General features: G+C 42.4%; 2 protein-coding genes across 4 annotated transcripts in view; one reads left to right on the forward strand and one right to left on the reverse strand.

Annotated features, from left to right (window-relative positions):
- The window catches only part of LOC121874211 (sideroflexin-2-like), a 71,458-nt gene that overhangs the window by 31,969 nt on the left and 14,472 nt on the right, over positions 1 to 25,017 (forward strand). Inside the window, exon 1 of one of the 3 annotated variants that reach the window (XM_042378235.1) lies at positions 23,059 to 23,186. The exons of 1 other annotated variant lie outside the window; for it this stretch is intronic. The gene's annotated coding sequence lies outside the window, so the exon portion shown is untranslated. Of the gene's footprint in view, positions 1 to 23,058; positions 23,187 to 23,344; positions 23,518 to 25,017 lie in introns of those variants that run through there. One more of the 3 variants, XM_042378236.1, reaches the window with a different exon arrangement.
- On the reverse strand, positions 794 to 16,793 carry LOC121874210. The gene is made up of 7 exons (XM_042378232.1): positions 16,149 to 16,793; positions 7,472 to 7,662; positions 6,906 to 7,087; positions 6,371 to 6,553; positions 4,892 to 6,266; positions 4,397 to 4,541; positions 794 to 3,849 (listed from the first exon to the last, which is right to left on the reverse strand). Exons 1-7 carry the CDS (start codon positions 16,160 to 16,162, stop codon positions 3,681 to 3,683), a joined length of 2,259 nt encoding a protein of 752 aa, XP_042234166.1. The 5' UTR covers positions 16,163 to 16,793; the 3' UTR covers positions 794 to 3,680.

Raw genomic sequence — 25,017 nt, forward strand, 5'->3', positions numbered from 1 at the left:
ATATATATATATATATATATATATATATATTATTTATTTATTTATTTATATCAATCCCCGTAATATTAATATTATTATTTGAAGCGAAGTCATAAATGTTCGAACACCTTCAGCCACTAACAACACTATAGTAATTCAAGATTTGTTCTTAATATTTATCGCTTTGGGTTTTTAAGTAGAGTACAAGTATGCCTTATAAATATTGTTAGGTAACTTACCGCTCACAAGTTATAAGGTGTAAAGCGACCGTTGTGTGTAAGCATGTCAATCAATCCACACAACACATCCAGCACCTTCAGTAACTGCAGGAGCCAGCTGGGGTGGTCGGTACCATCTGGGGGACGAATGCTCAGTTATTTTTAACAAGGTCTGCCTTAGAGATGGACAGTATCGCAACACTTGCAGCGTTTTTGTGTGAGTTGTGCCTTTATTGTCCGGACCATCGAGCCATCAGCGGCCCAAAATTAAATGGTGTTTTAAAGGGGGGCAGCTACACAAACCACTCGAGTTTTTATTAACATCTCTTAGGTAACCATCTCTGGTCGCATCAGTCTATTGAAGCTAGAGTCAATAAAGACTTACCTATAGGTGACATAACACAGCTCACTCTTTCAACAGCTGCCATGAAGAGCTACTAAATTACTAGTGAATATTACAGTGTTTTATGGCACTATTGAGAAAGAAGGTGCAAGGAACGCTCTACACGCACCTCCACTCAACATAACTATACGCACCTTCCAGGACTCACTATAGGTTAACCTCTGTTGTAATGGGTTAAACAAAACCATCTACGTACAATATATGTTTTATTAAATTTTACAAAATAATATGACGAATATTTTATTGCTGGAAATACGAGCTTTTTTAAGTACAGGGCATCATTTACTAGCAATATTACACAAATTCAGAGTTGGGAAGAGACTACTGTTGGGAGCTATTGTGAATCATTTTATGGCCATTTTCCACGCTTAATAAATAGTGTGTGTATGGGACAAAAAAAATCGCAATGCCATACCAGCTGTGAACCATCAAGTGACCCATTAGACAATACACCTCAAATGGGGAGAAATACGGTACAGTTTCCTAGCCCGACTACTTCATCATACCAGGAGTTGATTTAAAGCTTTAATTAACATGACATTAATAAGTTTTGGTCCCACGGTCAAGACACTTTGTTTACCTACCCTGATCACACACATATACCGACTCTAAAATAGACATCATCCCAACTGTGAACCATTAAGCTATGAGGTACTGTACATTAACATAAGCCACACCAAGTCAAAATGGATATCCAAATTAGTATGAGGCTTTCGGACTCAAACACAAATGGCTGAACTTTTATTTAATTAACACTGAGTAAATCTTCTTAGTTTAGGCATATGTTTACGGTGAGATATGGGAACATGATATAACAAATACAGGTATAAGAGAGTTAGACAAGAGCTGGGAGTGAAAAGAAAGAAAATTATAAGGGGTGACTATAATATGTTTTGTTTACGTTGGAGATAGAAATTACATGATCAGTTTGTTCGTGAAAGTGAGATTTGTAGTGTGGAAGGAGCTGTGGCAGGGTTTATGACAAGGGGGGTGGTAGGCAGACTGTTGTATGGGTGGCAGGGTGAGAGGCAGACTGTTGTAGGGGTGGCAGGGTGAGAGGCAGACTGTTGTAGGAGTGGCAGGGTGAGAGGCAGACTATTGTAGGGGTGGCAGGGTGAGAGGCAGACTGTTGTAGGGGTGGCAGGGTGAGAAGCAGACTGTTGTAGGGGTGCAGGGTGAGAGGCAGACTATTGTAGGGGTGGCAGGGTGAGGCAAACTATTGTAGGGGTGGCAGGGTGAGAGGCAGACTGTTGTAGGGGTGGCAGGGTGAGAGGCAGACTGTTGTAGGGGTGGCAGGGTGAGAGGCAGACTTGTAGGGGTGGCAGGGTGAGAGGCAGACTATTGTAGGAGTGGCAGGGTGAGAGGCAGACTATTGTAAAGGTGGCAGGGTGAGAGACGAAGCTAAAATCGGGATAGCAGGATAGGCGAGACATCAAAGAGGGTAAAGCAAAATTCTATTAACCTCGCCCTGATCTCTGAGGTTTTACATATTGACAGCTTAAGGCCACAGACGCCATTCAGAAGACGAGCTGTAGTAGAAAGAACTTGAAGTGACTGCAAAAGTGAGGACTGTCAACACGTATACTTTGGCCACACACTCTCAAGAGGTATTGCGTAAACACATTAAGTTATTGTTTAAAAATTAACGATTCTTAATATTATGATACACCATTATGTTTGTGCGGAATGTTTGTTGACAGTTTTTATTTGTTCGTCTTTATTCTGCAGTTAAAAACACACATTCTTACTATACATAATACATTAGAATATCACGATGCTATTTCATACAATCAGTCGTGTTTTTTTCGCAAGGTAGAAGAATACAAACGCTTTAACCGCATTAAGCGTGAGTCCTGGACCCAGTTTGAGCTACGGAAATTGGATAGGCTTTTACGGTAACTTTCTTCGGGTCACTGGTGTATTATTTTAATACACGTTTGTAATTGATATTTGTTCGGCTTTATTGTTTAAAAAATAATTTATTGATTGTTGAGGATATGTGGGAAAAATATTGTTCCATGAACCAGTAATATGTTGCTGCGGTCACTACATATTCCTATAAAGTTCAATTTCGAAAGACAAAATATTGGCATGTCTTAATTTCTAACTGTTGATGGCGTTTATTTACTAACCTAGAAAGATACCCGTTTGATAAAGTATTACCACCAACTATCCCCTTCACTACGGGGACGCCAACTTAATGCTATTTGATTAATGTCACACGATTTTATTCAGCTCGTCTGCTATATGAAATTATTTAGTGTACATATTTGAAGACCTTAGCTGTTGAAGAGATATATTTATAACATCAACATAGACGAGTATGATGGAAAAATATAATTATAAAAAGTGAATATACAGTACTGTATATTTGTTAAAAAGCGCATGAGAGCCAGTGCATCTCTGTCTTTTAAGCACGACTGAATGCCCCCCCCCCCCACCTAACCTAACCCTCGGGATGGGGGGGGGGCAGCAGCCTTAATTGGGTGCCAATCTAAGTGAAAACAAACCCTAATGGGACGAAATCTTAAACCCTTGAATACGATGGCTTAACCCTTTGTCGTGGTTTAAGTCTTCGTGTTCAAAGGGGTTAATGGGTTAGGTTGCGGCCTGTTAGGAAAGGTAGCCATTAAACCCGACACTGGTTTTATGAAAGGTGAGGACTACAGTATATATTTTGTTAGGTATTACTAGTTTACTATCGTATTTGAACGTCTACGATAAATACACCTGTAAGAGTTAACATTTGTTTGGTGTGAACACTCGAACGCTCTTGTAGAACGCTAAGAACTGTACACCCGAGGTTCTAAATATCACTGGAACAGTTAGAACTGTCCAGCTCAGGCTCTCAACACGACTTAATCACTCAGAACTGTACGCCCGAGGTTCTGAACGTACTAATACATGCAGAACATCACTTGAACACTCAGAACTGTCATAACCCAGGTTCTGATTACCACTTAATCACTCAGAACTGTCCAGACCAAGTTCTGACCACTTTAACACTGAGAACTGTCTGACTCAGGTTTTGAACATCACTTAGTCACACAGAACTGTCCAGACAAGGTTCTGAACACGTCTTAGAACAAGGCAGATTGCCGCCTCGGCACCTGACCTGGTGACTTGTATCTGTTCCACTGGGGATAGGAACTCCTGTAGGTGGTGGGCGTGGACGGGGGCGTGGGTGAGGGTGAGGGCGTGGTCGCAGGGGAATGTCCTCTGCACCAGTTGCGTGATGACTGGCGTTCCCTGCGTGACAAACATAGGCCGAGTTTTAGTGTTAATGAAGGAATATACATTAGCGTAATTAGCTGGAAATGGCGGGATTTAAACTAATGTTAGTAATGTATTAAGGACGATGATAAGCTTTAACCCTTTAAGGATGATGTTTTAACAATAGATGTTCTCACCTAATCTTAGGACAAGTAAAGTCAAATGCCGTGATTTCCTATAATCCTTTGTACTTCAGGTTAGTGGTTCATTAGTTATCTAAATAATTCATCTGTGAGTATTTTTGCGTGTGGGACAAATAAGCAAAAACACGTAAGTTGTACAGTGTAGTAAAAATACCACGAACAGGACGAGGATTACGGCCCTAAACTATTTATAGAAGAAAGACGACACCAACTAACCTAATCCAAATTCCCCTATGATTGTAGGGTTAGATTTAGTTTATTTAGGTTTGGCTATTATAAAATTTGATTGGCGCCTTTCATAAATGGTTTTACACTGTAGCCTACATCTTTTTCGTGGTAATTTTCCTACACTGTATATACATCTTGTAGGGGACACGTACAGCCTGACGCCGGTGTTGACAGCCAGTTCGTTGAGGTGGGTAACGAAAGCTTGAGGCATGGTGGCCGCGTTGGGCACTACCCGGCCATCAGCCACCACGCCTAGGTGAGCCTGACCCTGGTACGACGCCACGCATACCGACAATACTGTGGAGAGACAAGGGTACAGATTTATACACAGAAACTAATATACACAAATAATAATGTAAAAATAAGTGCAGGTAATCTTCGGGTAATTTAAATTCATATACACGAACAGTAGGTCAAGTCAGCATGGCGGAGGTTTAATCTTTAGGTGTACTGCGTGTGGGAGGTAAGCTAGATTTGTAACATTTCTAAATGCAGTATTAAGATAAATCAAATTTAACATGCAATGTAGACTTGAGGGTGGTCAGTTAAGAGTGAAGCTGTGTTTAGTCTGTCATAACTCAAGGGGGTTAATGAATTACTACAGTTGATGTTAACTAGTTTCGTGACGTCATATATATGTGACTCACCTGCGCCATCTTGTGGAGGCCTCCAGTAGAAGATGTTGAGGAGGTCGTGGCCCCAGAGGTTGATGGGCTCTGAGGGCCCCGCCAGGTTGGACATAAGGACTGGGTAGCGGGCTGACAGTGCACGGAACACCGAACCTAACAGCGACTCTGGTAAGAAGTACGCCACGTTCCTCATGAGCCACACTGACGCCAGGTAACGCTCGGGGTAGGCGTGAACCTTCTCCATCGACTCCCGTACTATGTGTAAAGCCGTGGAGGCCTCGGCGGCTCCTGTAGGCAGCGCCATTGTGACCAGACCGGGCGTGCGGGAGGTGCCACGACTGTCCGCCCACCTCTGAGAGTACACGGGCAGGGTGCAGCACACCTCATCGGGCACAGGCAGCCCCGTCACGCGGAGGTAGTCCCGGACAGCACCTGCTGAGGCAGTCAGCAGAACTTCGGTAAGCGAGGCACCAGTCGCACCGCGCACACCGCGGGCTGTGCTTAGAGGTACTGAGTCACTCCACGCTACTGCCATGCCTCCCGTGCGACCCAGACCCCGCGATGACAGTGTTCTTTGGCGGCGTCCAACCCAACCCATGAGAGGTGTTACTCCCCGGATGCTAAACGCCTCCTCCAGCACGAGTCTGGGCAGTGACACGAAGGCTCGAATCATCCAGTACACCTCCACCACGGCGTCTACCACTATGGCGTACTCCTCACTGGCACGAATCTCCTTCACCCAGAGACACGCCCTACAGCCCCACACACATATGGTCCAGGGTAACTTCAGCCACCACACGACACACAGCCACCACAGCCCCACTGACCAGACCACACAGAGGACCCAGGCGTGAAACACTGATCGTAGGTTCAAGTACTTCCTTGAGACCGCCCACAGTGAACTAAGATGATCGTTAAGTTTTCCCCCCAGAGAGAAGAACATGGTAAGGATGGCCGCCGTGACTCGCGCCACCGGAGCAGGAAGTTCTTCAGGCGCCACCTTATGAGCTGCCTGTATGGACTCCTCCAGCAGACCGACAATGGGCGTTACAAATCTGGCGTATCTCTCATTACACCACCTCTTACAGGCCTTGCTAGCCTTGCCTGCTGTGGTGGTGGCCAGGGTGATGGTGGTGTTGATAAAACGTCGGGTGGCGGCAGGGGCAGCCAGTAGTGTGAGGCCCCGGGTTGCTGGGTTGCGCCAGGGGTCAGGGTAAGCCGTCACCAGCAGGTCAGGAAGTGACAAATTGGAGGCCAGAAGGTGGTGAGCGCGCGCCACCACCCACGTCTCCCCGTCCTCACCGCTGCCTCCGTCACAAGTGGCTATGACTGTAATGCGCCACGGTGGCAGGTCCTCTGGTAGTGGCTGACTCACCACCTCGCTCACGTACTCCTGTAAACATACATAAGCATCATAGTGAGTAGTTCTTGCCGAGATAATACCGTAATACATGATTAGATGAAATAAGAGGTGAGAGCCAGGCACATAGCGCTCACCTGTATGTTCCTGGAAGTGACGAGGCGGCCGCGGTAGTGTAGTGGCGCCATGATGATGTGTTGGTCTATATCGAAGTTGTCGTGTCTCATCCACACGTAGTAGCCGCCCACGTGCATCAGCAGACGACGGAAGTTAGGATGAAGGAACTGCCCGCTGGCGTCCATCCGCCCCACCACGTCCTCCTGCACCAAGATACAGTAACACCTAATTGCACCTGACTCAGTTTATGGCTGGTATGATCTAACCTAACCCAACCTAAATTTTTTAAACCTAAATTTTTTTTATTAAACCTAATCACGCCTAGCCTAATGATCCAAGGATATTTATAATATATTTGGGGTAGTTTAATTTTTGTTTGGTTAGGTTAGGTTTGCTGTAGTTCGTTTGGCAGTCTTTGTAATTTTCTAAACAGATGAAGCTGTTATAGTCTGTTCACTCGAAGCTTTAGGGTGTTTGACCATCATACGAAATAAGTTAGGGTGGCTGATCTTCAGGTGATCCCATTAATAACATGAAGAACACTTCGTCTCTCACCATGATTTTTTCCTTGATGTGGGAGACGTGTGGGGTGCCGGAGAGACAGAAGAGGAGAGTCTCCATGCCCGGGCTGCTTGAGGTCTCCATGGCCGCCCTTACCGTAACACCCGTCATCTCCTCCACGCCCTCCATGGCCCGTACCGCCCATGCCTTCACCACCGCACGCCAACACTTGATCCCTTTAGAGCGAAATGTAAATTAAAAATACTTTGTAACTTAGGATCTTAAACATCACAGTTATATAAGGATTAACTGGGTATTGAAAATGCTTGTATATAATTATGTATTACTGAAAACATTTCACAAATACACGTGTAACATCAGGGTCATATAAGCTGGAAAATGAATATACTGTACCTGTAAATATGTATTATATCAGGGTTACGTAAGAGTTACAATGTCTATACTAAACATGTCAAATACTCCACAGCATAGTTAAAGACACGGTGCTCTTAAAGAAAAAAGGCGTACTACAAAATACTTGGATCTTAAAATGATTATTGTGAATCTTAAGCGGTTTTTCTCCACCAAGACTACTTCGGGAGAATAAAACTGAGACTGACCCGTGTAAAGGAAGAAGAGGAGTGGCAGTACACAGAGGAAGGCCATGAAGGAGGCGACGGTGGTGGTGAATTTGAGGAGAGAGAGTCTGGCCTCCAGGATACGGACGAGGTGGATGGCTTGTCCCCACGCCCGTAGCGCCCACTCCCACCAGCGTCCATCACGGCGGTATGTAGACGCCCGGCGGTATTTCCTGAAGGTGGGGGACGGGTGAGCTAAGGAAGAGCACGAGGAAAACGTGTAGTCTCGTTCAAGATTCTTCGAACACTATTGGAGACAGCTGGCAACTCAAGGCCGTTTGTTTACTATAGTACGTAGTATAATATAATACAAAACAACAAAGCCCAACCATTAAATTAAGCAACGGGGAACTAGTAACCGATCACTTACATTTATTCATAATTTTTACTTGGTACTATAGAACAAACGGCCTTGAGTCGCCAGCTGTCTCCAGCAATGTTCGAAGAATCTTGAACGAGACTGTACAAAAGGTGACAGGTGTAGTAGAGATTTGCGGATAACATAACCTAACCAAAATCTAGTCAAAACTAACCCAAAAAATCTCTAATTGGTTCGTGTCGTGTAGTCTATCATCGTCTTGATTTTGGTCTAATTTTAGGAACATCGCGACACACCAGTCAATCGTCGTATCTCTGGGTGTCTGGCCTCTCGTCGCAGTAATCAATATCACAGAAATAATGATGTAACGAGGTGAGATTATTCTAAGAGAGAGTGGAGGGTGTTGAACCAAGTAGCGACGAGAGGGTGGAGGATCACATAACCTTACATATGGGGAATTTACCTTGATTTTACTTGTAATATATAACGTGGGTATGAAAATAAGATAACCTTTTTATTTTTGTTAGGTGGGATAAAAGATTTTATCTCAACCTGGATTAATGGTAGGATAAACGGATTTTCTTTTTTATATAACCTGAAAAAATGGAATAAAACAAGAATTATATAACTTAGATTTATGATAGGATAAACGGATTTCTTCTTCTATAGAACCTAGATAATAGTGGGATAAATAAGATCTGTTTATAATAGAACCTGGGAAGTGGGGGGATATAAAAAAACAACTTATATAATCAAGGCTAGACAGCAGACAGATAAGAGCTTGAAGTATAATACGCTACAGCCCAGCTTAGTGTGAGTCGAGCCAACCGCCAACTGTGTCTAGGATGGCGTTTATCTGTTGTAAAGTGGTGTTTATTATTTGAAACCGTCTGTAAAAACTATATAAATTTTTAGATTAGATATGAACAAGTGATAGTCTTAGTTTCTTGTTTATCAATGTGGTGTTATGATATTTTTTTATAGTTTAGTCTAGATATCAACAGTTAAGACCACGTGATTAGTCCTTCCCAGCTTATGCTACTGATGAGGTAGGATAGGTTAGATTAGGTAAGATTAGGGTGGTTAATTTTAAGCTGAAATAAGCCTTAACTTAAATTCTGTTATACAATGATTGTTGAGGTTAGGTTAGGTGAAGCTAGACTGTCAGCCTAAATTAAGTTAGGTTAGTTTTAAAGGTCGTTTAATCTCACACTGAAATATGCTGAACTAATCTTCATGTAATACAATAATTATGTTGGGGATTTTTACTGTCAAGTCGCTGACGTCTGCTACTTTAGGCGACCACCTGGCGACTGACCTGAACCTAATCTTGGGAAAAAATATTTATCTGATAATACAATTATAATTACATCACTCGGACAAGCTGTATTCTGTTCCGTTAATGTGATGATCAGTACGGAGTCCCTGTTATAACGGGCGTCTTCAGCGTTATAACCTTAGTTGAAGCTTCGGTGAATAGATCTGGCAATAAAATCTGATAATCTCTCCCTACGGTTTATATATATATATATATATATATATATATATATATATATATATATATATATATATATATATATATATATATATATATATATATATAAGGGGGGAAGTCTACTAATCCCTTGTGTACGGGGTCCCCTCTCTGCTGAGTAAAATCATCTGTCGTTAACCAAATACAATATTAACAAGTGGCGTCCCCGTAGTGAAGGGTGTTTAAAGAGTAGGTTAGCCAGGGTTATCGAGTCCCTTTTCACTTTGACTTCGCTTCAGTAAGCCACCTCGATGAGTTCTCACTTCCTAGTTGACGAGAAGAAACTGGTATGTAAGTAGGTGTGTGAGGATCTCGGGCCACGTGCAGCCACTGAATCAAACCTATATGGTCCGTGGGAGGGGCTGGTACCCCCCAGTGCAAGAGACACTTTTCCTTTTTATCGTCCTTGATATTACCCGACTTGAGAGTGATTGTGTGTATACGAGGGTGTTTGTATGTCTGTGCTGTATATGTACGCCTGTGTGGACTGTACTGTATATGTACGCACGCCTGTATGCATCAGCTTGTCGTTACTGACGCATCCATTACACAACACAAGTTCGGTGCCTTTGCTAACCCGAAAATCTTGTATCCAGTCGAGTACAGAACAGTCTCTTCCCACTGTTCCTACTTGTTACGTCATTAACCCTGGGGGGTGGGGGGGGGGTCAGGTCACGAGTTAAAACCAGTGAGGGATAGAGACCTTGGTAATCTTGAAACCAGGGTCAGACGTCACAGCAGATAAGTCTTGACCCCCCACCCCCCTTGCTTAAATAATGAAGAAAATTTGATCTGAGAATCTTGTGGCAGCCCCCGTTGTAATTGAGTTGCCAATTCATTAATATTATTTCTTCATTATTTAAGCAAATATACGAGCATTTGGAAACTTCTCATTATCCTAAATAACAATGAATAGTTTATTATTATAAAAATGCTACTTTTGCGTTGTTTAATATTTATCCTGACAGTGATACAGCCAAAAATAGATCCACCAATCACAATCACCATTACATACAACCTTACTATACCAAGTAATGCCAGGTAAAATTGCGAGTACGAGATTCAGGGTGGGGTCGTTGCATCTTTGGCTGACTGTACCAACACCTTCCTTCACCACACCACAGACCCTCACGAGAACGACTATCACTTCACACCTGCTTCGTTATCAAGGGGGAAATATCTCTTTATTTACATTACACTTAACCTTGGCTCGGTAATCTCTGGCGGTGTAAAGGTTGTTGGACATAGGGCAGTGAACCGACCCCAACCTTTAGCTACGTAGTATAAATATTCATATATCTACGTATTTATGTATTGTTACTTGTTTATATTTATATGCAGTATTTACATATTCGTAAATACCTAGGGATTTTATATATCAGCATTTGTATATACTGTACATGATCTAAAATTTGAGATGAGCCTTCGTAAACACACCTTTGTTGTTTATTATTAATAGTAGTAGTAGTAGTTGTGTAATTACCATAATTATTGTCGTCATCATTAGTAGTATTATGGTAAGGACTAAGATACAAATTACTGTATTCTGGTCAACATACCGTACTGTAACATTATGATGCCGCGTCACACCAACTGTGTCATCGTGTCCTTTCCATTCCTCTTACCGCCGCCACCACAAGCAGCATCAACACGAGGTATTTGTTCTCAGAGATCACCTGAAGATTAACTCCCCATCTAACTCATTTCACCTGAAGATTAACCACCCTAACGCTAACTTAACGCAATCCCATCAGGTAATGCGAAACCTAATGAGTACAGTATTTACATTTAATGTTCTTATTTTTTTTGTTACTCAATAAAATTAGGGGGTGCGGTGGAGAAGTGGGTACAGAGTTCCCTTCCTGTTATGAGTGCTACTGGTTCGTGCTCTGTGTACCCAGCTGTCAAGGGGTACCTAACGTTACAGTTTGGTAAGTGAAGGCGGTCAAGTTATTTGTGTGTACAGTGAACGTGTGTGTATTCATATACCTTCACGTGTGACCTCATACAATGATCTGTTTATAGAAGAAGCTGTTATCTGGTGTGACGTTAGATAACGACACTGAAGGCGATATCAAGTAAATAATGAGTGTGTTGTTAGACTGTGTCCTGGTCCTGAATGTCTTATGTCATCACAGCTCCCACAAAACTCCTTACTCTTGTCAGATATACGTATAGACAGCAGGAGGCGACTGATTAGCTGATTCGATACCAATGAGTGAGAGACGAGTCAGAATCAAAACAAAGTAGGATCATGAGAGGTGACACTTGTACCTTCTAACACTCCATCACAATGTGTCTTCTGACTGTCACTCGTCTGATTGGTTATCGCATCAGCCAATCAGCCACCGTCGTTCTACTAAGGGTTATACCTTTTGTCGATAAACTTAAGAGCAGGAAGCCAGTCAACCTTTCATGTTTTCTGAATCCTCGGAATTCAAAATGTAATAAGTTGGTTGAATTAAGATAAATGATAAAACGGATGAGCCACCTGATTAGTTCACTACAGCTTATATTTCACCTGATGATTAAATACCTCCATGTCACCTGGGAGGTTAGGTTAGGTTAGGGGTTGTGTTTAGTTAGGTTAGGTTAGGGGTTGTGTTTAGTTAGGTTAGGTTAGGGGTTGTGTTTAGTTAGGTTAGGTTAGGGGTTGTGTTTAGTTAGGTTAGGTTAGGGGTTGTGTTTAGTTAGGTTAGGTTAGGGGTTGTGTTTAGTTAGGTTAGGTTAGGGGTTGTGTTTAGTTAGGTTAGGGGTTGTGTTTAGTTAGGTTAGGTTAGGGGTTGTGTTTAGTTAGGTTAGGTTAGGGGTTGTGTTTAGTTAGGTTAGGTAAGGGTAGCGTAGAGTAGGTTAGGTTAGGTTAGGTTAGTTTAAGGTAGATTATGCAACTTTAATAAGCTGGGTTAGACTAATCTTACTTAACCCTAAATACGAGTTCCTTTTATACTTAAGACAAATGGACAAGAATTCTTAAACACAATTATAATGAAAATATCTTGACTTTAAACAATATCGTTTTTTATTTTGTTATTAATGTTTCGTTTTTATTTACGTTATTCGTCAAAGTCAACAAATTACCAGACGTCACAATTCTCGCATATAAAGATTCTCAAAGTATCGTAAAATTTAACTTTCTCGTCACTATGGTTTATGTATCTAGCGAACTTTACATAAATTACGATACAATATATAAATTCCCAGTTATTTTTCATAATCAGATATTGGGTAAATTTAACTTAAGTTGTAATATAAATGCTCAGATTTTTATAGAGTAGTTATTAATTACGAGAGAAAATGGTCGCCAAATTTCACTGATTTGTAAAGAACTGAGCGGAGGGGACGATGTTTATTACGAATTTCTAACCGAACCAATCTTCCACCGAATAGCTAATCAGTAGGTGAAGGTGTTTATCTGCATTATACCTGTTGACAATCGATTACTTGGTCAAGGAAACGGACTCTCTTAATAACAACAACACCAGGTATTACGTCATGTTGTTTTCGTTTCATGGCATACACTCACCCTACACACCCTCACACTACACACCCTCACACTGCACACCCTCACACTACACCCCTCACACTACACACCCCTCACACACACACCCCTCACCCCACATCCTCACTACACACCCCTCACACTACACACCTACACCCTTACAGTACCTACACACACCCCTCACACTACACACCCCTACACACCCTCACACACACACTACACTACACACACACCCTCACCCTACACACCCCTCACACTACACACCCTCACACTACACCCCTCACTACACCCGTACAATACACACCCCTCACCCTACACACCCCCACTACACCCGTACATACACACCCTCACTACACCCTTACAGTACACACCCTCACAGTACACACCCCTCACTACACACCCTCACACTACACACCCCTACAGTACACACCCTCCTACACCCCACACTACACACCCTCACACTACACACCCTCACACTACACACCCTCACAGTACACACTCCTCTCCTTTGGGCCGCAGGTTCTCGTCCGGGGGCCTCCTTAGTCCTCCCAGTTGTGAATGTATACCGAACTTAAATTGTTAAGTTGTTTGTGTGTGTACGTATATACTGCTGGGGAAGGGGGTTAGGTTAGGTGTTTTGAGGGGGGGGGGACAGAATTGGAGGCCTGGGAAGGGTTAGCGGAAGGGTGGGGGGGAGGGGGGGGGAAGCTGTAATGAAGGCAAAGTTACAACACATGACGTGACCCGACCCTCACCGGTCCCCCCCTCCCACGATCGTCTCAAATATTCCGTCGTTTTCCTTCAGTGGTAAGTTGTTTATAATTAGGTAAATAATTTTCAAGGTAACTAATGAATTTATAAACCCGAGTCAACATGAGCTCAGAACAGTGTGATAATTACGTAAATAACACATATTGTCATTCTATATTTTCCACAACTAAAAAGATGAATATAAATTAGATTTTTTTTTATGTTCTTTAATATTGTGAAACGATCAACTTGCGTCATGCAGGAGTAAGAAGCTTCAGAAGACTATACAGGTGTCTGGGTTTGGTTGGCCTTATGTTCGTATGATCTAATGTACTTAACCGAGACTACCTGAACTATTGATGCTTAATATAGTAAATAAAGTTGTGTGAGTGGTGTTGTGGACCGCTTGTGGTTAATATTGATGGAAACTGATGAGTGTGTGTTAAAGGGTTCAGTACCTGGGTGAGGGTTGTTTTGTTGTAGTAGAACTTACCTTGGTTATTATATCACATAACTGTAGATAATTAAAAGTAGGTCCCGTAAAGCTAGTGACCCGGCTACAACAGGCTCTACAATAACCAATTTTCGGTACACGGGTTTCACGCATCGTCACAATACTACAACACCAGAGATGCAGCGTCACCGACATTACACTCGACCATTGCCACGTTCCCCAGTTGTTAGTTTAGGTACATATTTTCAACTGGGTTAATTAGGGGTGATCTAGGAGTGAACCAGTTCCCATAGGACTGGAGGGAAACACTATATCCACTAAACCTCCGCACAACTGTAAAGGATTGTAATTCACTCTACTAAATGTAATCTAACCTAACGTACCCTAAGTTAACCAAACCTTATCTAATCTAGAAAACCAACGGTACCTTAAGTTAACCTAAATTACCCTAACCTAATCCTAATCTAACTTAACTGAACCCAAATGATATGAGATCCTATAATAAGTTAAGACAAGTGTAGTGGAGGACAGACAGAGAGGAAGACCAGGCTGAGGGGTATCAGTTGTCGGCAGATATTCGAGTCAGAGAGACACGTGGAGGGCGGCCCTGACAAGCACTTTAATGAGTGATGACCGACCGATGCCTAAACCTACCTCACCTGTCCTCATTCCTGGGGTGGCGACTCTACACAAGGACACGTGAAGGAATGTTAGGAAATAAATGGTACTTGGAATTAATTGATTGATTGATATATTTATACTGGATAACTATCAATTATGAGGTCAAATGAAGGTCATACGAAAGAACTCATAAACACGACAGCGTAAAAGACCAGAAAAGAGACAAGTAGAAAAACGCTGAACGTTTATACGATAATAAAAACAAGAAGCCCAGAATACCGCGCGCGCACGCACACACACACACACACACCAGTACTGTACCCAGATCCAAGAATTGAGGTCCAATGGGTCCAACTGAGAAAAATGCCTCAAGATATTTTCGGCATTTTCAGTCACCCACTTGAAGGGCAACAGAGACAAAGGTGATTTGGGATTTTAACATAAGTTTCCTCAGATTTTTATTTATATAGATTGTTTTTCATGTTATTCTCAGGTTCTGCGTAATAGATATCCCCGTTCACCAGCTATTACCTAGCCACGTTTATAATTATAATTAGGTGCCAGATTTTGCCAAGTATTTAAGGAATTTTATACCGTAAAGGGTTGTCAAGGAGCAGCGTACAGTCTCTAGGAGTCTAGGGTTAAATATTCCTCATAGCTGAAGAACTAAGATTGAATCAAACTGAGTCACTTAAACTAAAACACATTAGGATATGTCGTAATTACACTTTCGGGGAGAAGGGGCAATATTAATATAAAACTACCTTTGTAAATCAGGCGAGATAAGCTTGGTAATATTTGTGTTGTGAGGCGCAGAGTAACGAGAGTGTATCTAACCATTCTGTCCTGGGTTCGAGCCCTGGTTTGGGGCAGACGTGATAAAAGGTTACCTAATATGACCGTACCAAATATCAGGCTTCTTTTCGTGTTTCTTCTGTGTCAACATTGGATAATAAAGTTCCTAATAATCAAGTATTAACCATCCAATTGGCTAGTAAGGTAATAAGTACTGTAGTGAAATAATGAGTGAATAATACTGGCAGTTTGCTTGTCATCGCAAATATAGACCCCCCCCACCCCCCCGCACACACACACACACACGCATTCATAGTTATTAACAGAAGATGCAGTTTAGTATTCCGGTTTAATGAAAAGTACAGGTCAATATTAATACATTTTCTCACTTTCCTGACAGCACAAGTATGGTCTGGGGTTGGTAATCGACTTGCTATGTGACTTAAGATATCGACGCAAGAGCATTCATTTATTTTTTTTCTTTACTTCATTAAATCAGTAAGTCAGAAAGTCAGTCAGTTAGTAGTCGAATAACACAGCAAACCAGACCCTTCATCTGTCCCAACATTAACCCCAATCGGCAAATTCAGCTTTTGTCATGGTAAAGGCTTAAGGAACTATACAAATATTTAATTATAACTCACCTTTAAGGCAGTATTAAGAGAACCATAAGAAAAAAGTACTCACACGACTTGTTGCATTGTGAGGCCGCCAGAAGTACCGTTGCGGAGTGTGTGGTGTGTGTGTATGTGTAGTGTTGGTTGTTGAACAGCTGGTTGGGCCCCAGAGTCAACGCGCCCCAAAACTTCCCACACTTAACACCACCATAATGTTCTAGGTCACCACTTAATAGCGTTTGGTTAGGTTAGGACAACGTCAAAAACACTTAAAATTGTCTTATAACCCCCATTATTAATTTTTCATAAAGTTGTTTTGGGTCTGTTAATTTTATTGTCATTCAGATGTTATGTTTACGTTTGGATTTTGTCGTCAAGAAATATTCGCTGTTTTGTCATTCATTTTCTTAAAGGCAGATGAGAAGGATGGCGAGTGATCAATAACTCGACGTGTGTGTAAGGGACTAGGCAATATCACAGGCCTAAACACAGCCTAGAAACCAAAACACAGATCCTCGTAAATTTTCAAAAGTATTCACAAGTTTTCCAGTTCGTCTTCTTATTTGTCGCCCTCTGATAGTTGTGGTGACCTGTGATGACCCTACGTGAGTGTGGTGGTGGAGTGTGTGTGGCGGACTGGCGGGAACTGGTGATGAGAGGTGAGGCGCACACTAGTCCCAGTCAACCCTCACGGTCTGTCTCTCCGCGTCGCCTCTCAAATCGCTCTCACCCCCACCAACTACCCACCCCACCCTCACCTGTTATCACTGGCTCCGCCTCCTCCGCCCTATAGCTTCTCTGATAATTGGATAATCTCTCGATAAACAGATGCCTAGACAACAACAATGTTTCGCAATTAACCTTATGAAACCACCATGGACCTTGTTGGCCTGTAGTAATACTCAGTAACTACCAGTTCATTCTTTATGATCTTAATTGTTTGTGGGTGATATTGTCGTGAGTAATCTCTCTCTCTCTCTCTCTCTCTCTCTCTCTGGCGATGCCAGTCGTGGTGTAGGTCAGCAGGTGTCAGCTCCTCCGTCAGCAGGTGTTTGCTACTCCTACTTTGCTGTCATTCGTGATCGAGTATGACGATTATCCAGCTGATACAATGATAGGTCATCCACAGATGTAGCACGTGTGGAGGGCTACATCTAGTGCAGGAGGGGTGGTGGCAGCGTCTCTCCGACTCTGGCGCCCGTCTGCCTCGGTATGCAGTCGGGCTAACTCTAAAGTATTGACACCTTGTGGCTTGTGTGGTGCTCCTCCAAGCGTTACATTTTCCTTCCCCGCCAGCGTTACTTTTACCACTCGTTAGGTGACTAGTTGTTGCTCGCCAAAAATGTTTTAACTATATGGTAGAATCAACAGGGTGGTTTGGGAAACATCAGACGCGTCACACGACAGGCAGGACCAACAGTGTTGGCTGACGTCTGGCATGTCATCCCGAACATGGGGGGTTGAGCCAGGATCACATGACGTGTATCATCTTCCCCAAATCTGCGGCTGATTCTGGGGGTGAAGTGAGCTTAATGATAAAACTTTACTTGTTGTGTTGCTTAGAGACTAACAGCTCAAGCTGTAGAACCAAGAACAGTACTGGGCTTTAAAATAACCCTAGACAAAATTATCAGGAACAATGGAGGTATCCTACACAGGCCACTGGCCTCCTCCCCTCAGCATGGCCACCTCTAGTGGGTGGCCATTGGGTAAATACGGTAAAATTTACGTTAGTAGGCTTATCCTTCCTCTCACCGACCATAATATTTTCTTATATTAATGGGTGGGTGAAATATTTTTCGCCCAGATAATGTTAGTTCTGAGCTGCTACACACGACTCTTGTGTGTATGATACTACTCGGTGAACTGAAGCGCATTATTATATAATTAGAAAATATGTACAGATTTTACATAGTCTAAAGTCGGCAGGCTTGTGTGAATTAGAATATAATTCATACAAGTAAAATCTTTTCCTCTCCAATCAAATGGACTAATAAATCACGTTATATCTACGATATAGGACTTGCCCTTGATGATTGGGAGGAAAAAATGTCGATGATGAACGCGCAGTACTCTTAATTTTAGCGCCAACGAATGTAAAAAAAAACACAAGTGAGATGACCCATAATGCATCAACGAAGTGGACAGTATTATCAGACCTACCCTACTTGGTCCCACACGAAGGGGAAGAGGTTCGGGCAATTAAAAATACCGCTTGAAAGAACAATCCCTTTTATGTTGAAGTTATGTAACACCTGACGCTATAAAGGGGCATAAGTTGTATAATTTGTTCTCCTAAGTGTATGATTATGAAGGACACTTTATCGTATTTTGGGATGTATACATACAAAATGAAATAAAATTAACTATTGTTGCTAAGAAAAATACTTTTTTTTTTAAGAAACGAGGAGGAAATGTTTTTTTATATAATTTTTGGGGAGGACATCCATGCCCTTTTATATTTCGTTGTTGTTGCTGTTAGTATTTTTACTATTATTTATTTTTGTTATATGTCTGTGTCTCCTTATTTCCTTGGTTGGTTGTTTCAGTGTGTTTTCATTACTGTTTTCTCACCATCCCCTCATCACTTGTTCGTTTTCCCCGTTTCGCACCGTAAAAAGTTTTCCTATCACCCTATTTCCTCAACTAATCCTTCCAATAAATTATAAATGAACCTTAAAATGCCCGAAGAGGATGGTGTGTGTGCCAGAGGGGTGTTGGGGGGGTTAAGTGGGACAGAAGTATGGACACCTTGGACTGGGTGAACTTAGTGGTCAGCTGGGGGCTCCGCTTCATGTCCCTGATTCTGTTGGTTAATATTTTGCTGGGGGATCACTCCTACTGGTGGAAGGAGGTGGTGGTATGGTATCCCTCTCCTTTTACCATTAGCATGTGCCTGCTGAAGACTGGCTGTCGTCGTGTACCTCGTCCTGACGGTGAAAGACCCCGGGATAGCAAGGCCGCAGGAAGCCTTCCTTCAACCTCAGGAGGCCCTTACTTGGGCTTGGTGCTCCGAGAGCCGTCTGTTGAGGTTGACTACCTTCTTCCACTGTTTCCTTTGTCGCTGCTGTATCCAGAATTGCGACCACCAATGTGTCATGCTACACAAGTGCATCGGACGCCAGAACAGTGCCATCTTCCTGTTCGGCCTAGTGCTCATCCTTCTGTAGGTGGTCTTTGATTTTCTGCTGGGAGAGTCCTTTGATCGTATAAATTGAATCATTGTGATAGGAAATATAGGTTTCATTGTTTTGACCTTACGTCACATTTGGTATTTTTGGCGGCAGACTGACCCACGTCCCCCTCCACCACCTGACTCTTACACACAACAACCCCATAAGACCTAATTTTCTCTACTTACCAACACAAGCAGGTAAGACTGACCTGGGTGTCCTAGTAAGGTTAGTCAGGTTGCGGGACTACCACGAGGACAGGAGCCAAGCGCTCCTCAGGTCTACCTTAACGAGGTGCCCCCCCGATCCGGATGTTCCGTGATTGCCAACCGCCATTGGTTGGACGGAGAGACAGGCGGAATAATTGCGTGTAATGTTTGCCAAGCCGTATTTCGTCTTCCTATACCACGAGAAAACCTTCCCAAAGAGCAGGAAGTAATGAAGGCGGAGGGGAGAGCCAGGTCGAGATTGGTGTTTATTGTTAACACTCGGTCGACTTCCCTGACACACACAACCATGTCTCTCCTCAGTAGGTGGTTGGAGAAAAGGCGCCAATCTGCTGACGTGGACATTCTGTTGCAAAAAATGCCTCCTGCACCTATGTCTTGGGCGTCCTGTACTGCAGCAAGGTCTTCGACAATTTGAACGAAAACAAGTCCCCAGTAGCTAGAATGGTGAGAAAGCTAAACCTCTTCTTGAAAGTCATGGAGGAAACTAATTCTGATTCATCACCACACTGAAATGTTTGCTGTTGACGCCCTGATGGCCCTGAGCGCCGTGACGAAGGACCATGTGGTGGAGAGTCAGCATAAACCGAAGAGGAATGCTTAACAACACAGCACTTAACCCATTGCTGCTGCTGAATATTCACAATGGCGGTGGCGTGTTCAGACTACTGGAGTCCTTACAACAACTGAAAATGCTGTTGAAGAAGAGCTTATTGCTGTGGGGCGTGAAGGCATCGGTAGTGGCAGTGTTAACCCTCCGGCGTAGAGGCGAAGGTGTATGGGCGCGGAGTACGGGTACTTCAGACAGGCTCTTGCACCAATTTCACCAACTGTTGCCTGGCGGGCCCCGAGGAGGTGGCCTTGACCCTGCAGGTAAACCCCAAGCTGATTAGTGCATGGTGCAAAAGTGAGTCAATCTCACACTCGCTTTACTGAGCCAGAAAGCAGCACCGTCTGGACGCACCATCCTCAAAGTGTTCAATAGGTCGTACGGTGTTTAAAAAAAAACTCATCAAGGTGACAATATCCTCTCTGTATAAGAACATTTGTCAATACCACTCCCAGAAATGATCAAAATTTAAGTTTATTTTTTTTTGCGGTATGCATGAATGTACAGCAACCAAATTTTTTGTTTATCCTAATATCTACAAATGATAATGTTATATACAGTAAATGTGTTCACTTATCAGCAATATAACAAAAAGTCATTTTTTTTTGTGAATGCATGCAAGTAAAATTCTGAGAACGTTTCCAGCACACATCAAACTACGTACTTTACACACTATGCTGGCCAGCCTCACCGGTCTATAGTTGTTCGTGGAATAACGATCGCCTTTCTTGAAGATAGGACTCACATAAGCCATTTTCAAATCACTGGGGACCTTTTGTTCATCCAGGCATTTACAGAACAGGATCTTCAGGGGCTCGGCAAGCTCGTTGCACAACTCTCTTAGCACTGGGATGCACCATGTCAGGGCTTGGACGCTTATGGACCATTAGCTTTGACAGTTTATTTCTTTTACCCTCTTCTGTGAACACATTGTGGGTCAGTGCTGTGTCGAACGTCTGTCCTCAAACGCAGAAAGGTAAATCGCATCCTCTCTTGTGAACATCGAGGAAAAGAAGCTGTTCAATGCCTCAGCTTTATCCTGGTTAGAATCTGCGTAACTACCATCTTCAAGCCTCAGGTTTGATACTCCTACTCGCGTTTTTAATTTCGACTTTGCATAGCAGTAAAACGCCTTTGGGTTTGACTTGACCTCGCTTGCAACCAGCCTCTGGAACTCCTTTTCAGCCCTGTCCCTGCTTCTTGGTTTCTGGCTCTTGCATACATCCTCCTTTCCTACTCATCGTTTGACTTAACCCACGTCTTGAATTTCTGGGTTTTCTTCTCAACTTTGTCGACCGCCGCATGGTTCATGTGTTGGGATCCCCTCGTATTCCTAGAGGCACTGGTTTTGGTCTTAGGTATATATTTATCGATCAAATCGTTTACTTGACTAGTTTTGATATTCAGCATGGTGTCTGCGTTCATGTGACTTAGTGAGTCAGGCCAGTGGCTACCGCGTATCTCTTCCCTCATCCCGTCGTAATTTCCCTTGTAATATTTGCACCTTGGCCTGGCTTTATCATGAACTAGGTAACAGTTAAATCTGAATGACAACACTACATGGTGACTGTTGCCAACTGGGGCTAGATGTTTTAGTTTGGCCACCGCACCCTCGTTTGTTATGATGAGGTCTAGTGACTTGGGTGTTTGCTCCCCTCTGTAATGTGTCGGGTCTTTAACATGCTGGAACAGAAAATTATCTCTCGGAGGTTCTACATAAAGAGTAGCAGAGCTATTCAAATCATTTGGGGTGAACTCGTTTCTCCAGTCGATGTCGCCATATTTGAAGTCCCCCCCATGGTAAGGAGGTGGCTTAGGTTGAGCATCGCTGCGTTGTCTATTAAGGCTCTTAAGTTCCCTTGATTTAGTGGGTCACAGTTTGGGGATCTGTAGATACACCCGACAATAAGTAAGTTCCCCCCATTAATTTAATTTTACACCACTTGGACTCTTCAAAAACATCCTCTCCCTGTACCCTCGCCTGGCTGGCTCTAAGGTGCATGCCCAGTACTTGCCGAGCCGGTGCATGCCCAGTACTTGCCAACAGTGCGTAACAGAGACGTGACCGATCGCCCAAGCGGCTAACGAGCCGATCATTTGGTGAAGAGGATAAAAGTAAAAGTAAGGTCTTGCCTAGCAAGAGTCGTGACCCACTGCCCATAAATGCTAACTGGGCCGATCGTTGGCGAAGAGGATAAAGTAATGTCTGTACAGTATACTGTACTGGTAATGTCTGGTGCCATGTTCCAGTAATTTCGATGGTGACCTTGGTTTATACAATACGTCAACTATATTGACCAACCTGCTGGATTCTTTGGTCATGTTGATTGCCCCATGTCACTGCTTCTTACCTGGAAACAGTACATCAACTTACGTTGTTATTGGAGTGTTTGTGTGTGTGTATATTACTTACCAGAAGTATTGTATTAAGTACCGTGTCCATGTAGTTCCTTAGTACTGAACGACTTCATACATTTACTTTTACTTTTTTTTTACTTTTAAAAAAATGTATAAGGTGTGATTTGTATACCAAGTTATGGAGAGAAGATACAGTCACCAGCATAAAACCAAACAGAGTTGTAGAAGTAAGTAGTGCGCTTTTAATATGAAGATAACAAGCACACAAGGTTACGACTTAAGAATATTTGTGACACATTACCATACCGCAGTTGCCATCGTGAATAAAAGTAAAATATACAAATGGAAACCAAACCAAATGAAATCACTGCAGATTAACATTAAACTGAGTAAATTAGAATGCATGGGGCGTACTGTAGTATGTAGGAATTTGAAAAGCAACTCAATGTGAATATGAAAGTCAATACAATAGCTGGTAACTCAAACAGGCTTCTCGTGACCTCACAGTTGTGTTGCGTGATAAGATTACATATATATTTTTTTTAGTCCAGCATTTCATTAGTTTCCATATTCCTTAACATATTGGATATATATATAAATATATTTATTAAGATTATTCATTTTCATTTTGAAATCTTATAACAGCGTTGAAAATTATAGCTATGATCTCTGTAGTGGTGATACTCGGGTGTAAACATCTTGGCCGGCCGAGGGAGCCAGCACCCAGCACACCACTAACGGTACTTATTTTAAATGCTCATTTTACTCAGTTTAGGAATTGTCATCTTGTATAAGGCACCGGGAACCTCCATACCAACTTCGTAAATTGTGTGTTAGTGTCATTTAAATAATTATAAGGATTTTAGTAGTGTGGTAGATGTTGCACTGTGGCTCCTGTAACACTGTGTTTAGGGGAAGAACCTGCCGTGTTGTCTAAGGCTGGTCTTTATACCCGTGTGGCTTCAAGACCATTTACTTAAGAGAAAAAACTTAACAGCTACTGCTGTTATTTGGTAATACTCTACAACTCTGACGTGTTCTGACTAGCAACTCATTTCTCGAATATCCAAGGTGAGGAATTGCAGTCGGAATTTACTGTTGGCATTTGTTTTAATCCAGGAACACAGAATTAGGTAAATTTTCACTAATGCTCCAGTCTTTGTTTGGATATTAAAAATACGTTTTTCCGGTGTTATTTGATAAGTTTTGAAGGAATTTGAAATTCATTTCAGTTGGAAATCAATAATTTTTGAGGACCCCCCGTATCAATCTTAACGAAATTTTTAATTATTTTTTTCGGGTAAATCACATAAATCACAAAATAAAATACCAACCAACAAAACCAAACCTAACCTAACACTATTTTTCTGATGAAACTGCAATTGGCATAAAATAGGTAAATTTTTACTTTAGGACATGAGTCCGTAGGGGTTGACCTATATGTTTTTAAGTGTATTTTGTGCGTTTTAAACGAATCTGACCTTCATTTTTTCGGTAATTGCTAGGAACCCCCCACAATAATGGGGGAGAGCCTGGGAAATTGGGGTATTTTGGGTGTGGGAGAAAATGAAAATGAGTCATCTGACATAACCTAACTCCTAGCTGGGGGCTCTGTCTTCGGACCCCCAGTAGGCCTAACCTGACCCACCTCCGGTAGGCCTAGCTTAAACTAACCTAAACGTTTCGGTAGTTAAAAAACCTTGGGGCATCCATGTCCGAAAGTACAATACCTTGGTTAGAAGTAGAAGGACCAGGGATACGTAAAAATTGGATAGAATGATCGTCTTTCTCGTAAAACTCGGCAATAAACTTAAAATAATAGTAGTAGCACAAATGACAACCTACCTCCACCACGGCCATTGTGAAACTGGTTTATGAAATTAAAATCGTACCTAGGCTGCTTCCTCTGAAAAAAATCAAATGTGTGGTCGAAAAAAATTCGCGTGATGATATCGATACCTCATTGGTCACAACTGGATGACGTCAGTCAACACTGTGCTTGCGTGATGCACCGATAACATCACCTCACAGACGAAGACTGAAAGCTACTTAAAATCAATTAAATTCAATTGTGTCGCTATTATCCATTTCTGCCAGGTATATATGGGATTCAAAATGCTCAGAATAGCGAGATCTAAATACTTAAGTAGTTTATAACTTTTGGGGGCGCTATGTCCAAAAGTAAAATAGTACATAAAATAATCTTTCATAATGTCAGCACAGCTCTTTCCACCTGTTCAGCCATATCTGGTTATTCTGGTACTAAGAAATCAAATCTACACTCCTGACGCACCTGCTCATTGTTCATTGGCTAAGACAAAAAACTCTTGCCCAATTATAAGTCTCCTATTGCTGTAGCCAATAAGAAACTCCCATACCAACCTCTGCACATGTGCTGTAGACGCTTAAGAAGCCAACACAGGTAAGGAGCACTGCGTGATGGGTGGTCAGACCTTCTCTGTAAAAATCATAGAAGAAAAAGGTGTTAGAATTGTCTAAACATTACGAAAAACATACTGATAACAGCGAGAGAAAGACAGGTGCATGACTGAAATTTCACCCAGAATTACT

This window comes from Homarus americanus, unplaced genomic scaffold, assembly GCF_018991925.1.
Source record: "Homarus americanus isolate GMGI-L3 unplaced genomic scaffold, GMGI_Hamer_2.0 scaffold49667, whole genome shotgun sequence".
Classification (NCBI taxonomy): domain Eukaryota; kingdom Metazoa; phylum Arthropoda; class Malacostraca; order Decapoda; family Nephropidae; genus Homarus; species Homarus americanus.

Excerpts from the sequence above, each read along its gene's own strand:
- LOC121874210 (XM_042378232.1), bottom strand. Across the intron at positions 6,554-6,905 it reads ACATCAAGGAAAAAATCATG|GAGGACGTGGTGGGGCGGAT; the intron begins GTGAGAGACGAA and ends ATCTTGGTGCAG. Across the intron at positions 6,267-6,370 it reads TCACTTCCAGGAACATACAG|GAGTACGTGAGCGAGGTGGT; the intron begins GTGAGCGCTATG and ends GTATGTTTACAG.